The 12319-nt window shown below is 43.9% G+C and overlaps 1 protein-coding gene across 2 annotated transcripts in view; it reads left to right on the plus strand.

Moving 5' to 3' along the window:
• The window catches only part of dyrk1b (dual-specificity tyrosine-(Y)-phosphorylation regulated kinase 1B), a 38644-nt gene extending 27650 nt beyond the window's left edge, over positions 1-10994 (plus strand). For both annotated transcript variants that reach the window (XM_056602080.1, XM_056602078.1), the window contains exons 3-13: positions 2366-2485; positions 3062-3250; positions 4166-4313; positions 4665-4814; positions 5407-5543; positions 6427-6573; positions 6834-6974; positions 7187-7307; positions 7531-7713; positions 8691-8794; positions 10000-10994. In XM_056602080.1, the coding sequence (XP_056458055.1) occupies positions 2366-2485; positions 3062-3250; positions 4166-4313; positions 4665-4814; positions 5407-5543; positions 6427-6573; positions 6834-6974; positions 7187-7307; positions 7531-7713; positions 8691-8794; positions 10000-10581 (2022 nt within the window). In that variant the 3' untranslated portion in view covers positions 10582-10994. The remainder of the gene's footprint in view (positions 1-2365; positions 2486-3061; positions 3251-4165; positions 4314-4664; positions 4815-5406; positions 5544-6426; positions 6574-6833; positions 6975-7186; positions 7308-7530; positions 7714-8690; positions 8795-9999) is intronic.
• Positions 10995-12319: the final 1325 nt, after the last annotated feature.

The raw sequence follows: 12319 nt of genomic DNA on the forward strand, positions 1-12319 counted from the left end.
TCGACAATATAGGGAGCCCTCCAAATTATCCCCTAACATAGGTGATTTGTTGATTGAGCATAGTTTTGATGAAATTGAACAGTAGTTTCTTGTTGCTTGAAATGCATCGGGGAGCAATGTATTCTACTAGCGGTACAGGTTGGCTCCAGAATAGCATAGAGATAATTGTGGATCACTGGAGGGATCCAGTTCTTTGCGGGTGCGGGCCAGATGCAGGTAGTTACAGCTCGAGTGCTGGACTATGGTGTCGGGCATCCCACTTCGACAATACTGCAACTCTACCAAATTGGATAATAGACGAGTGAAGCACAACAATTCAGACAGAGCTCAAAAAAACATCTATGGTCGAAGCGGTCTGCCAAGTCCGGGACATCACTTCAACACCTCCAACAGTGCTAATCGTCATAGTCGCACCCAACTCAAGAGTTGCAGAAAGATTTGAGGTCACAATTTTTATTGATCAGTCCGATCACAGCAGCATGACATCAGAGAGACACAGTCTGAATCTGGTACCGGCCTTGTCGGGCTTATGATCCAAACACGATAGGATTATCTACAGGTCAATTCCTTCACTTATTTGGTGGTCTTTTTGACCATTATAGTTTCCAATTGTTTAATGTTTGCGGGAAAGTCATAAACATGCTTGCTCCAGGCCTCTATAATATTTTTTAAAGCAGCCCAATGGTTATGATCATGGATCGTTAATTGGCATTAACAACGATCAAGATTTCTTCCTGTAATGTGCCCACTGAGTGCCTTTTTATTAAGTGTCACCGTAACAGTGTTCAGTATGACACAAGCCTAACGCGTTCCCTTCTACGGTCGGACCATCAGGGTGACCCATGATCCACATAAGTCTGCTAAGGCATCAATTGTTGAGAGCTGATATTAGGGTTCGATGCCTCAATATGACTGGCATTCAACCAGGGGTCGGAATCTCTTGGCACCTCACAATTCGATTCTGATTATGAGGACAACGATTCGATTCTAAAACGATTATTGCGCGATTTTCAAAAATATATATATATACATCTGAGTTTGCTACTCAGAGTTTGCTAATCACTTCCTACTTTTGTGATGATCATTCAAGACATCAACAGATGAATTAACTTATCTAATATTTAACTAGAGAAAAAGCTTCTGTCACAAATATTACTATTCTATAAACAATGCAATAATCAATGCAGCTTGCATTACAACACAATATGGAAGTATGTAAAAAATAGGTTTCAGTTTTATTTTCTTTCTAATCATTCTTTTCTATGTCATTATAGAAAAATCTTCGCTTGAATTAGAAGGAGTTCTTGTGTCTTGCTGCGAGTTTGCGTTCATGCTATGCGTAGGCTGAATCGCAATCGTGACAAATCAGATTGGCCAATACACACTGAAGATAAATTAAATAATTGTAAAATTACTAAAAGTATCCCTCTCGGGCTAACAGAATGTTGTAGCAGGCGAACAAATAAAAAAGATTCCGTCTCGGCATCGAGACGGAATCGTTCTAGAGAGAATTGCGATGCATCGAAGAATCGATTATTTTTTTCACCCCTACATTCAACTGAGACCCTTCACTTGCCAAGTGGGGCATATTCCTTTTCCTTTTCCTTTTTTTATTAATATATTATAATCAAATACTTGATTTGGGGAATTCAATCATTTGCCTTCAGATATCTAACTCGCAAATATACAAAACATGTTTGTACCATGCTATGTTGAAGAGGTGTGTACATATTCAACGGAGCAGGAAATCAATCGTTCACGTTTGCGATTGAGTATGTTTTAGTGTCAAGTCAGATTTTGTAATTAAATACAGCCTTTGCGATAAAGAATGAGATGACATCAATCTCATACACTCTACAGCCTATAATATGCAAACGCATTTGACTGCGTCCCAGCCGTAAGCGAGCCTACTGCCTTTGTCTTACGTAAGCAGCTGCCTCGTTAGGCTGCATTGGGTTTTTGCAGGCATTTTGAAAATCCAACCATTTAAGATGGGTTAATGTGATGGATCACATTGGTGGTAGGCGCCACTAGTGGGAACGCTTACCTGCTCGATGTCCGACCTGGCCGCGTCTGAGAGCAACAAATAAAGATTAATTGAGAAGTGTATACTGTAAAGTTGACACGGAGGACATCTGGCAAGACGTTTTATACTCCCGAGGCACCTCGCCACTAGGAGGATTTATTAGCTCAGGGGGAAGAAATGGATCATCCCTCAACCATTTATATCCTCGGCAGAAACTACACGCGTTCATTTTTACAACTACTTTCACAGTTGTAATCACCAGGACAGAACGAATACAAAAACAAAGCATTCATTGGTGCCTGGTTGAGCTGACGACCACTAACCCCTGTCTTCCTGCAGGCGCTGTCTGATATGACCATACTCCAGCGGAGGATCCCACCTAGTTTCAGAGACCCAGCCTGCGCTCCATTAAGGAAACTTTCCGTTGACCTAATTAAGACTTACAAGCACATCAATGAGGTAGGAGACCGTGCCGCTCAGTGTCATGGACGATGTACCCATTTAGTCTTTTTCTTGAAAAGTGTAAAGTATATCGTTGTATCAGACAAAGGTGATAAATGTGTAAATAGACATAGCCATATTTTAAAGTAAAAAAAATATAGGCTGGATCATTTGATTGTTTTTTTTATTTGTATGAAAGCGCTATATTGTTTGTAATGAAGTAAAATGTTCAGACCGTCCAATACTGTTGGATGGTGATTTTCTGTCGCTCCTCGCTGGGTCCACCCTGGTCTTGTTATGCTCTGTGTAAATTAAAGAAAGAAGTCTCAGAATGTTTACAGAGGATCACTCGAAGCAAGGTAACCACAGTGACCCAAAAGGAATCTATAAACATTGGTTATTTTTAATTAAATTGTATACAATATTTTATTAAATGCAAATGGGATACCAGAAGGCTACTTTAAAGGAGAGTGTGGCAGTCATACGGACCAGTTCTTAAGCTTAACGTCATTGAGAAAGCCCAAACCCCAGATATACAGTTGTGAAGGATGTTACAAGTCAGGTATGTGCTGTGTGTGCCCCCACTCCGTCCAGGTGTACTATACCAAGAAGAAGAGGCGAGCCCAGCAGGTGCCCCCAGAGGACAGCAGCACTAAGAAGGAGCGGAAAGTCTACAATGATGGCTATGATGACGACAACTACGATTACATTGTCAAGAATGGCGAGAAGTGGCTGGACCGCTATGAGATAGACTCACTCATCGGCAAGGGCTCCTTTGGACAGGTGAAGGCAGTGTGGTTGACTGTTGTAATGGTTACAACTAGTCTGCGTTATTAAGTTTTCCATGCATCAGGCAAATGAAAACACATGTATTTGACATCAATCTTTAACAGAAATGTTCTGGACGTCGCACACTGGAAGATGTAACAGATGTAACAAAATGGCACAGAGTGTTTAGTCATTCCAACATGACAATATTTGCATGAAGTACATTGAGGCTCTGAGATGTGTGGCCAAACACATTATCTGCATAATGAGGACAATATGAATCTTTACTACTATCTGTGCCATTGCCTGGTGTTTTATTATCGATTTAATACACTTTCGGGAAAATATGTTTACAGCCAACAAAGGGTTGGGGTTTCTGTCATAACTTTCCTTTCAGGGTAAATTAGCAACTCGATGGGTGGTACTACCTATCTCTTCAGCAATATTAAGGCCTCAACAGGTAGTTCCATTGTGCATTCATCTACTGTCTGCAGCGACGCTATAGAACTATATATAGAACAAAGAACCCTTTTCTTATCGAGTTTACGGTAACGGGTTATACATATGATAAACATTTCCTGAAAAATGTTTCATTTCCTTTTATTCATTTGTTATAACATATAATTAAAGAAATCGGTTGTAGGATCCACACATTTCTCTTGTGTAAATGGTCATTCTGATAAAAGACTCTTCTCTAAGGTTGTCGTTCAACTAGTACTTAGTGATATTATCTATGAGAACAAAACACTCATTGTTCTTGCCTAGAATATAAAAATATGACTAATGACCTGACAAATGAGGTTAAAGGTAAAGCATTATTATTCATAATGCATATGTGACACCAGGAACAAAACTAATCTGAACCTGTGAATCCGAAACTCTGATTGTGATCTTGATAAATGTGTAATTTTAATATTTCTCTTCCTCCAGGTGGTGAAGGCATACGACCACCATGAGCAGGAATGGGTGGCGATTAAGATCATAAAGAATAAGAAGGCCTTTTTAAACCAGGCACAGATTGAGCTCCGACTGCTGGAGCTCATGAACAAGCACGACACTGAGATGAAATATTACATAGGTAAGCACCAATAACCTCCTAACTCCTAGGGCAGCATTGTCACGCGGGATGGCATCATCGGACTGTCTTGGGGGGGCTTGCATTCATCCAAAGCACCCTGTCATCACAGATTAATTATAGCAGACAGTTACTCTGTAGGACAACCCGGCATGGTGGGCTCTGGTCAGTTTGTTTGTCCGAGTTGGCAACAGTAACTACGAGGGGGGGGGTGGGGGGTAGGTGAACTACAACAGCTATCGTAGTGCTAGGGGTCTTATTTTAAGATGGGTGATGCTGTTGGTGTTAAGGTTGGCCTCTTATTCCCACCTCTGAACTGACCATTGTTTCCCTCTGACTTCTCCTTCTCTCTAGTTCACCTGAAGCGTCACTTTATGTTCAGAAACCATCTATGTTTGGTGTTTGAGTTATTAAGTTACAACTTGTATGATCTCCTGAGGAACACAAACTTCAGGGGGGTGTCCCTCAACTTGACCAGGAAATTTGCACAGCAGCTCTGCACAGGTATGTGCGCACACACGCACACGCACGCACACACACACACGCACACACACACACACACACACTAAAATCTGAATTATCATCTGTGTTTGACTCCTAACATAATATATGAGAGAGAGAGAATAACACCTGGTATTTTAGTCCGGAGTGATTTGGCTTCTGTGATACGAACAATAACGTCTTGTTCCATGCCTGTATCACAGAGAGCCAACTATGTTCTTCCCCTGTAGATGGCAGCAAACCCTAGATTCCACTTGTTGGAGAATACAATTCTGTGCTCATTGACTTCATTGTTAGAATATAAAATAAATACACAAGATCTAAATAAGAAGTGTCTTGTCAGTTGTCAGTTAAGCCCTTCAAAATATATTCCAAAAGCATTCAAGATATTTGATATATTTCGGACGGCTTATAGTCCATAATTGATATCTTATAGATAAAATGATATGTCAAAGAAAACATTGAGCAGTGACAAATAAAACATTTTACACTTTTGATTGTTTTATTAGGAATTTGGCAAATTATATTAACGACAATAGATAATGAGTAATGAAAGTGATATGCTTATACATGTAACTTTTGTTTTTATCTACAGCATTATTATTCCTGGCCACACCAGAGCTGTCAATCATCCACTGCGATCTGAAACCAGAGAATATCTTGTTATGTAACCCCAAACGATCCGCCATCAAGATTGTCGACTTTGGATCCTCCTGCCAGCTTGGACAGAGGGTGAGCAATACATATACACACACACATCAATCTAATAACACACACACAACACATCCATGGTGAACTCCAAAGGACCTAATTTCATAATTCACAATAATGGAGACAGGAACAAAGCCCCAGGTGACGGTCAAGAAGGCACTCATGTCACCCCATTACCCACACTCTCTCACTCCACTGGCTGGAACGGCATGCAACAAACTCAGTGTTCAGCGGAGTGACAGAATCCAAACTCACCTACATCCCACCTTTCATCCACTTGTATCAAACTGACTCACCGTCAAGACTCGATTCACACGCTCCATACAGTCCACACTCGATTCACACGCTCCATACAGTCCACTCTCGATTCACACGCTCCATACAGTCCACACTCGATTCACACGATCCATACAGTCCACACTCGATTCACACGCTCCATACAGTCCACACTCGATTCACACGCTCCATACAGTCCACACTCGATTCACACGCTCCATACAGTCCACACTCGATTCACACGCTCCATACAGTCCACACTCGATTCACACGCTCCATACAGTCCACACTCGATTCACACGCTCCATACAGTCCACACTCGATTCACACGGTCCATACAGTCCACACTCGATTCACACGGTCCATACAGTCCACACTCGATTCACACGCTCCATACAGTCCACACTCGATTCACACGCTCCATATAGTCCACTCTCGATTCACACGGTCCATACAGTCCACACTCGATTCACACGGTCCATACAGTCCACTCTCGATTCACACGGTCCATACAGTCCACACTCGATTCACACGCTCCATACAGTCCACCCTCGATTCACACGCTCCACACACTCCACACTCTTCCACTCCTCTGACGCCCGTTCTCCTCCTTCACTGTCCTCTGCAGATCTACCAGTACATCCAGAGCAGGTTCTACCGTTCCCCAGAGGTGTTGCTAGGGATGCCCTACGACCTGGCTATCGACATGTGGTCTCTTGGCTGCATCTTGGTGGAGATGCACACCGGAGAGCCCCTGTTCAGTGGATCCAATGAGGTACACGGCTGAGACGCATGGAGACGCACCTGTTCCCAGACATGCTTATGTAGTCGGTGCGTTAGGACAAGGCCAACAAAGACTGACTTAATGTTGGCGTGTATGTATGGCTCTCCCCAGATGTTAAAAATGATTGAGTTTCATCATCGGGGCTCCGCAGTCCTTATGTGTATGCGTTAGTGTGTATTCCTCTCTGGTGGTGCGGTTTGAATGTTGTCGTTGGAGCGCGGGGCTCACCTCCCTCTCCGTTGCGTCTGCAGGTGGACCAGATGAATAAGATCGTGGAGGTGCTCGGTGTCCCTCCCAGCCACATGCTGGACACAGCTCCTAAAGCCAGGAAGTATTTTGACAAGCTGTCAGACGGCTTGTGGACAGTAAAAAAGAACAAGGACATTAAGAAGGTACTTAAATCCTGACCTGTACCATAACCACAATGTTAATTTTCTCCTCTTAGCCATTCTAAATGATTGGTGTAATCCAACGGTAGTTGACGGTGTGTGTGTGTGTGTGTGTGTGTGTGTGTGTGTGTGTGTGTGTGTGTGTGTGTGTGTGTGTGTGTGTGTGTGTGTGTGTGTGTGTGTGTGTGTGTGTGTGTGTGTGTGTGTGGATCCAGGAGTATAAACCTCCAGCCACGCGACGTCTCCATGAGATCCTGGGGGTGGAGACCGGAGGGCCAGGAGGCCGACGTGCCGGGGAACCAGGTCATGCCCCATGTGACTACTTGAAGTTTAAAGGTAAACGATCAACAGAAAGCAATGTAGTGTACAGGACACTAAACATCACCAATCATCATGTTGTGTGACGATACAGATTCAATAAGAATGTCCTGATCAAGCTCCCATTCGATTGGATGTTTGATTGATGACGCACCACAGAAATATAACATCATATCCTATGAATCATGTCGTACTTTCTTCCTGAATTCGTATCAACGCCGCGCAACGTTTTGTGTTCCAGACCTGATCCTGCGCATGCTAGACTACGACCCGAAGAGCCGAATCACTCCATTCTACGCTCTGCAGCACAATTTCTTCAAAAAGACGACAGACGAGGGAACCAACACAAGTTCATCGACATCCACGTCTCCTGCCATGGACCACTCTCATTCAACCTCCACTACAAGCTCCGTCTCTAGCTCTGGTATACAGATGTCTCTCACCTATCAATTCATGGCCATGGATGTTTTATGAGATGTTCACATGCACCTGAAATTTTGGTGTCACTTATTCAAGTCAAGGCCATTTACTAGATTGTCACCTACTGCACTTCCCCCCAAACACACTTTTTAGGGTTTGCTGCCCTCTAATGGTTAAACACAATCTTACTGCTATGCTTAAATCATGATAGGGAGATCCTGATCGACCCTCTGAACATGCTAGAGGTCCATTTTAAAACATCTGCTCTAGCTCAGAAAGGCTTTTTTCACAATTGATGGTTAAGGTCAATATTATAAAGGATAATAATCAACTGTATATATTTTATTTTCATCATGAAAAATAATAATCAATAGAGGGATGTCATATCTTTTTTTATTCCATCTGTTTTCAAACTTCTTTATTCCAATTAAATAACTCCCAAAGTGTATACGTGGCTAGCGAATCCATCTTCAATTGTTAACTTATCGATATATTTAATGAGTTAACCAGGTAGCCTAGATATTATAGCTCTAGCTATTGCTCTATTCATGAGATGGGTGTTACTTGGCTTGTTCAGTGGTTCGAACAATGGGGTCAATTTGTTATAGATCAATCAGGCCCAAACAAGCCATCGGGTAGCCTACTAAAGTTTGCCTCTTGATGCTAAGACTGGAAGTCTCATGAACTTGCTACTTCTTCGTACTCTGTTAGCAAGAGGGAAGAATATTATGCTGGCACCTTGTTGCACCGATAGGCAAGCAATGGTTTCGGCCTTGCATTTAAATGCTCCTGCAGCCACTAGAGATGGATAAGAGTTGACCTTTTCATGCTTCAAAATGAGAAGCATGATTTTTAAACAAGGAACTACCAACCCGTCAGAGAGCTGATATTTCTTTCTACAACATGTGTGGTGCCTTTTAAAAAAGAATTTGAAGAAGGACTTAATAATATCATCATCCTCATTACGTGTTCTCTCACCAGGTGGCTCGAGTGGTTCCTCCAATGACAACCGTAACTACCGCTACAGTAATCGCTACTACAACTCTGCTGTTACTCACTCGGACTACGAGATGACAAGCCCCCAGGTACTGACCAATGGAAACAGATGCATATAGTGTTGTTTATTATTCGAATGTACAGCGGATATAAGAATTAGGTGGATTCAGCAGGATTCATATGGACTGCCACGGTTCAAGTCTTATGTTATTAGATCATTCACCAACCAGCACAGAGTAATACATAATGTAATGTATATATTAGGGTTGCCGCGGTATACGGTATTACCGGTGTTACCGGTGTTGAGGACAACACCGATTACTCTGTGTTGCACACCGGCATCACAGAGTATTTTTTTTGTTTTTTTTCAGTAATAAAATAAAAATTCAGTAGAAATTAATAATATAATTATAATTAAGTAAATAAAAATGTAATAATAGATGTATATATGATAATAGATAGGCTACCTAATAAACCGTTGGAACACACAAGACCGGTAACCATAGCAACGCCGGTAAACAAATCCTGCGAAGCCCAATCCCTACGAGAGCTCCCCGCGCTACGGCCATCCGGAGACGCACAGAGCTTTTTGCCGTGATATTGAATTGTATTATACTATTATATATAGAACGTTATAAGACGCTGTCACCGAGTGTGAGAGGAGAGTTGACGGAGAAGATGGCGGTTGACCTAGTTTCAAAGTTTTTACCGTATATACTCTGTAATACCGGTGTTGACACGAGTGTATTACTCGGTGTGAAAATGTCCACACAGCGGCAACCCTAATATATATATTGGATAAAAGTACCAGAAAGCCATAAGTATATTGCATTGAAATAATAAAGCTGACGGCATTGGGACACCGTATCAGTTAAAGTGGAATCAGGTAGCTTAGGAGTGCTTATCTGCAAAAAAATGGATTGGACCCAAACAAATGTACAACTCCCTTTTATCAGTGGTCATCACCATTGCCTGGCAAAGCATCAACAGCCACGCCTAAACACAAAAGTCAACGGTCTTAGTCAGACACCGTTAAATCAAGGACTCACACTCAGAACTGTTCTTCATTTCAATACTAAGGCCCAATCCCATTTCTACCCCTTCCCCTTCAAAACAAGGGGGAGGGGTAAGGGGAAGGGGTCGAAATGGGATTGGGCCTAATATTCCATGTTCTAGCGTTCAATCATGACAGCCAACCAGGCCTCCCGCTGGGTAGTGCGGCGGGCGGCTCCCGTCCACAATAGTATGCTGACGGCGTCCCCCTCTGCCCGTGGCCCCCCTGCTCCCCCTCCAGGCTCCCTCCCAGCAGCAGATGCGTATTTGGCCCAGCAGCGAGAGCGGCGGCGGCGGTGGCGGCGGTGGCGGTGGCGGCGGCGGCGGCGGCGGCCAGGAGTCCTACACTCAGCTGCTCCTCCACAAGCCGGCTGCCTCCCAGCAACACCAGCGTCACTTCCTGGACGCGCCGCACCACCCCCACCCGGTCTACACCCACCACGGCAACGGCGGGCGGGGCCTGCGGCAGGGCCAGGGGCCGACGGGCATCGGAGGAGGCGGTGGTGGCGGCGGCGGCGGCGGCGTCGGAGGCCAGCAGGGATCTTCCCCCCAGATGAGTGACAGCATGGATGTGGGCGTGTCCCTGGGGCTTCACCACCTGGGCGGGGCGGTGTCTTCCATGGAAGCCTCGCAGTTTGGCTCCGCCTCCTTGCCCCTAGCTCTGCCAATCGGACTGTCTGCCTTCCGGACTCGGACAGCCTCCGGTGCCCAGGGGCCCCAAGCCCCGCCTCCTGAGGACTACTACCCCGTGTCCAACAACAATAACCTGGCAGGGGGCGGCAGGGCGCGACCGGACTCGGACGAAGGGGCAGCCAACTCTTGATATACCCTCAAACACACCCTAAAGCCATACGACTTTAACAACTACAGTATACACATACAAAAGTGGTAAATAGACATAGAGCCCCTCCACCATACATACACACAGACACACGGTCTCAGACACACACATACTCAGTTCAGAGACTAAGTGGTGAACTTTGAGCTGAAGGAGATCATTTCTTCTACTTGAGAGGAGGAGAGAGGAGGAGGAGGCGGGGGGGGGAAAGCTTATTTTATTCTTTCTTTTAAGTTTTTGTCTTCTTTGAAGAGTAAGTGAGGAGCAACAGCTGTGAATTAGAATGGAACAATTGAGACTGGCTTGTTTTTATGAATATTGTTGTTTAATATTAGATTTTTTTCTGTGGTTTGAGGAGCTGTGTGTTTTTACTTGATTGTTCCTGCTTCTGAAGGAGGAGGGGGGGGGGGGGGGGGGGGGGGGGGAGAGTTTTATAAATGACAGCGTTGGATTCATTTTCCCACATTCATCCAGGACCGAGTTGAGTGAAAAAAAAAAAAAATGAAGAGAAATGCTATTTCAGCCCACAGCAGTTAGAAAACACAAGAACATGTTAGCATTTTTGAAAAATGAAAATGCTTCCCAGCTTTAATTTTCAATGACGTAAAGGTTCAGGAACAGGAATACGGTTGAAATCTGTCCGGACTACAGCCCCCTGTCCCTCTGTTCTCTCTCTCTGTCTCTCTCTCTCTCTCTTATGTGGTAGAAGTGGGGGGTGTCTGGTAGGGGAATGTGTCGGGGCACATGAAGGGAACCTCCTCCTCCTCCTCTTATCTTGCCCTGCTCCTCCTGTGGTGGTTCCCCAGACATAGCCGCCTCCTCTCTGTGCTGCTAATCACCATGACAATTGATGCGGATTGCTGCTAAAGAACCAACACAGATCAATAAAAAAACGTTTAAAAAAACACAACTACATGACATCCAAACTTTTTAACCCTCCTGCTTCAGAGAAAAGGGATAAAGAACGAACCACTGCATCTCAATGTATTTATTACTATTTAACAAAAAAGAAAAAATAAGCCCTTTTTTCTGCTCTTCTTTGTTTGGTTGCCTTCTTTATGCAGGTGAGCTCTGATTGGCTATTGTAATAGTGACAGTAAACTGGTGGCAGTCAGCATTGTCCTGTTCTGTTGGTCTGCCACTGGTTTGGGGGCTGGGTCAGCCCCTGTGGGAGGGGAGAGGGACGGGGCAGAATAAAGTTGGATATATAATAAGAATAAAGAGTATACTTTTGCACACCAAGGTCAAAGAAACCGCAAATGTGCGCCTTTTTTGCTGTTGATCCGTCCTCCCTGGACCCTAACTGCCGGCGTCATTTGGTTCTCCTTGAGCCCTTTTTTGTCTTGTCTTGCATGTCATCCCGGGTTCTCGCACAGGTCTCAAATGTTAACTCCAGGTTCAGATGTTATCGTAAAGAGTAGTCATACTTTTTCTTTTATCAACCTTCTGCTGGTCGTTTACTTTTTGTGCACTCACATGATGATCCAAAGCTAATTTCCACCAGACGACATTTGATAGGAATCACATTTAGTACTACTATAAAGTAATTATATGCACCACTGCACAATTGACACTAGGGCACCAATAACCATAATACAAATATTTTAAATATGAATCTATTTTCCCATCTAGATGGCAAAGGTTCAAACAGCAAATTAAACAATTAATTTGTAGCTATAGAACCACAGAAGAAGAGGCTCTGATTCGAAGGGCTTCCTTGAAG

The sequence above is a fragment of the Gadus chalcogrammus genome, chromosome 11 (genome assembly GCF_026213295.1).
Source record: "Gadus chalcogrammus isolate NIFS_2021 chromosome 11, NIFS_Gcha_1.0, whole genome shotgun sequence".
Classification (NCBI taxonomy): Eukaryota; Metazoa; Chordata; class Actinopteri; order Gadiformes; family Gadidae; genus Gadus; species Gadus chalcogrammus.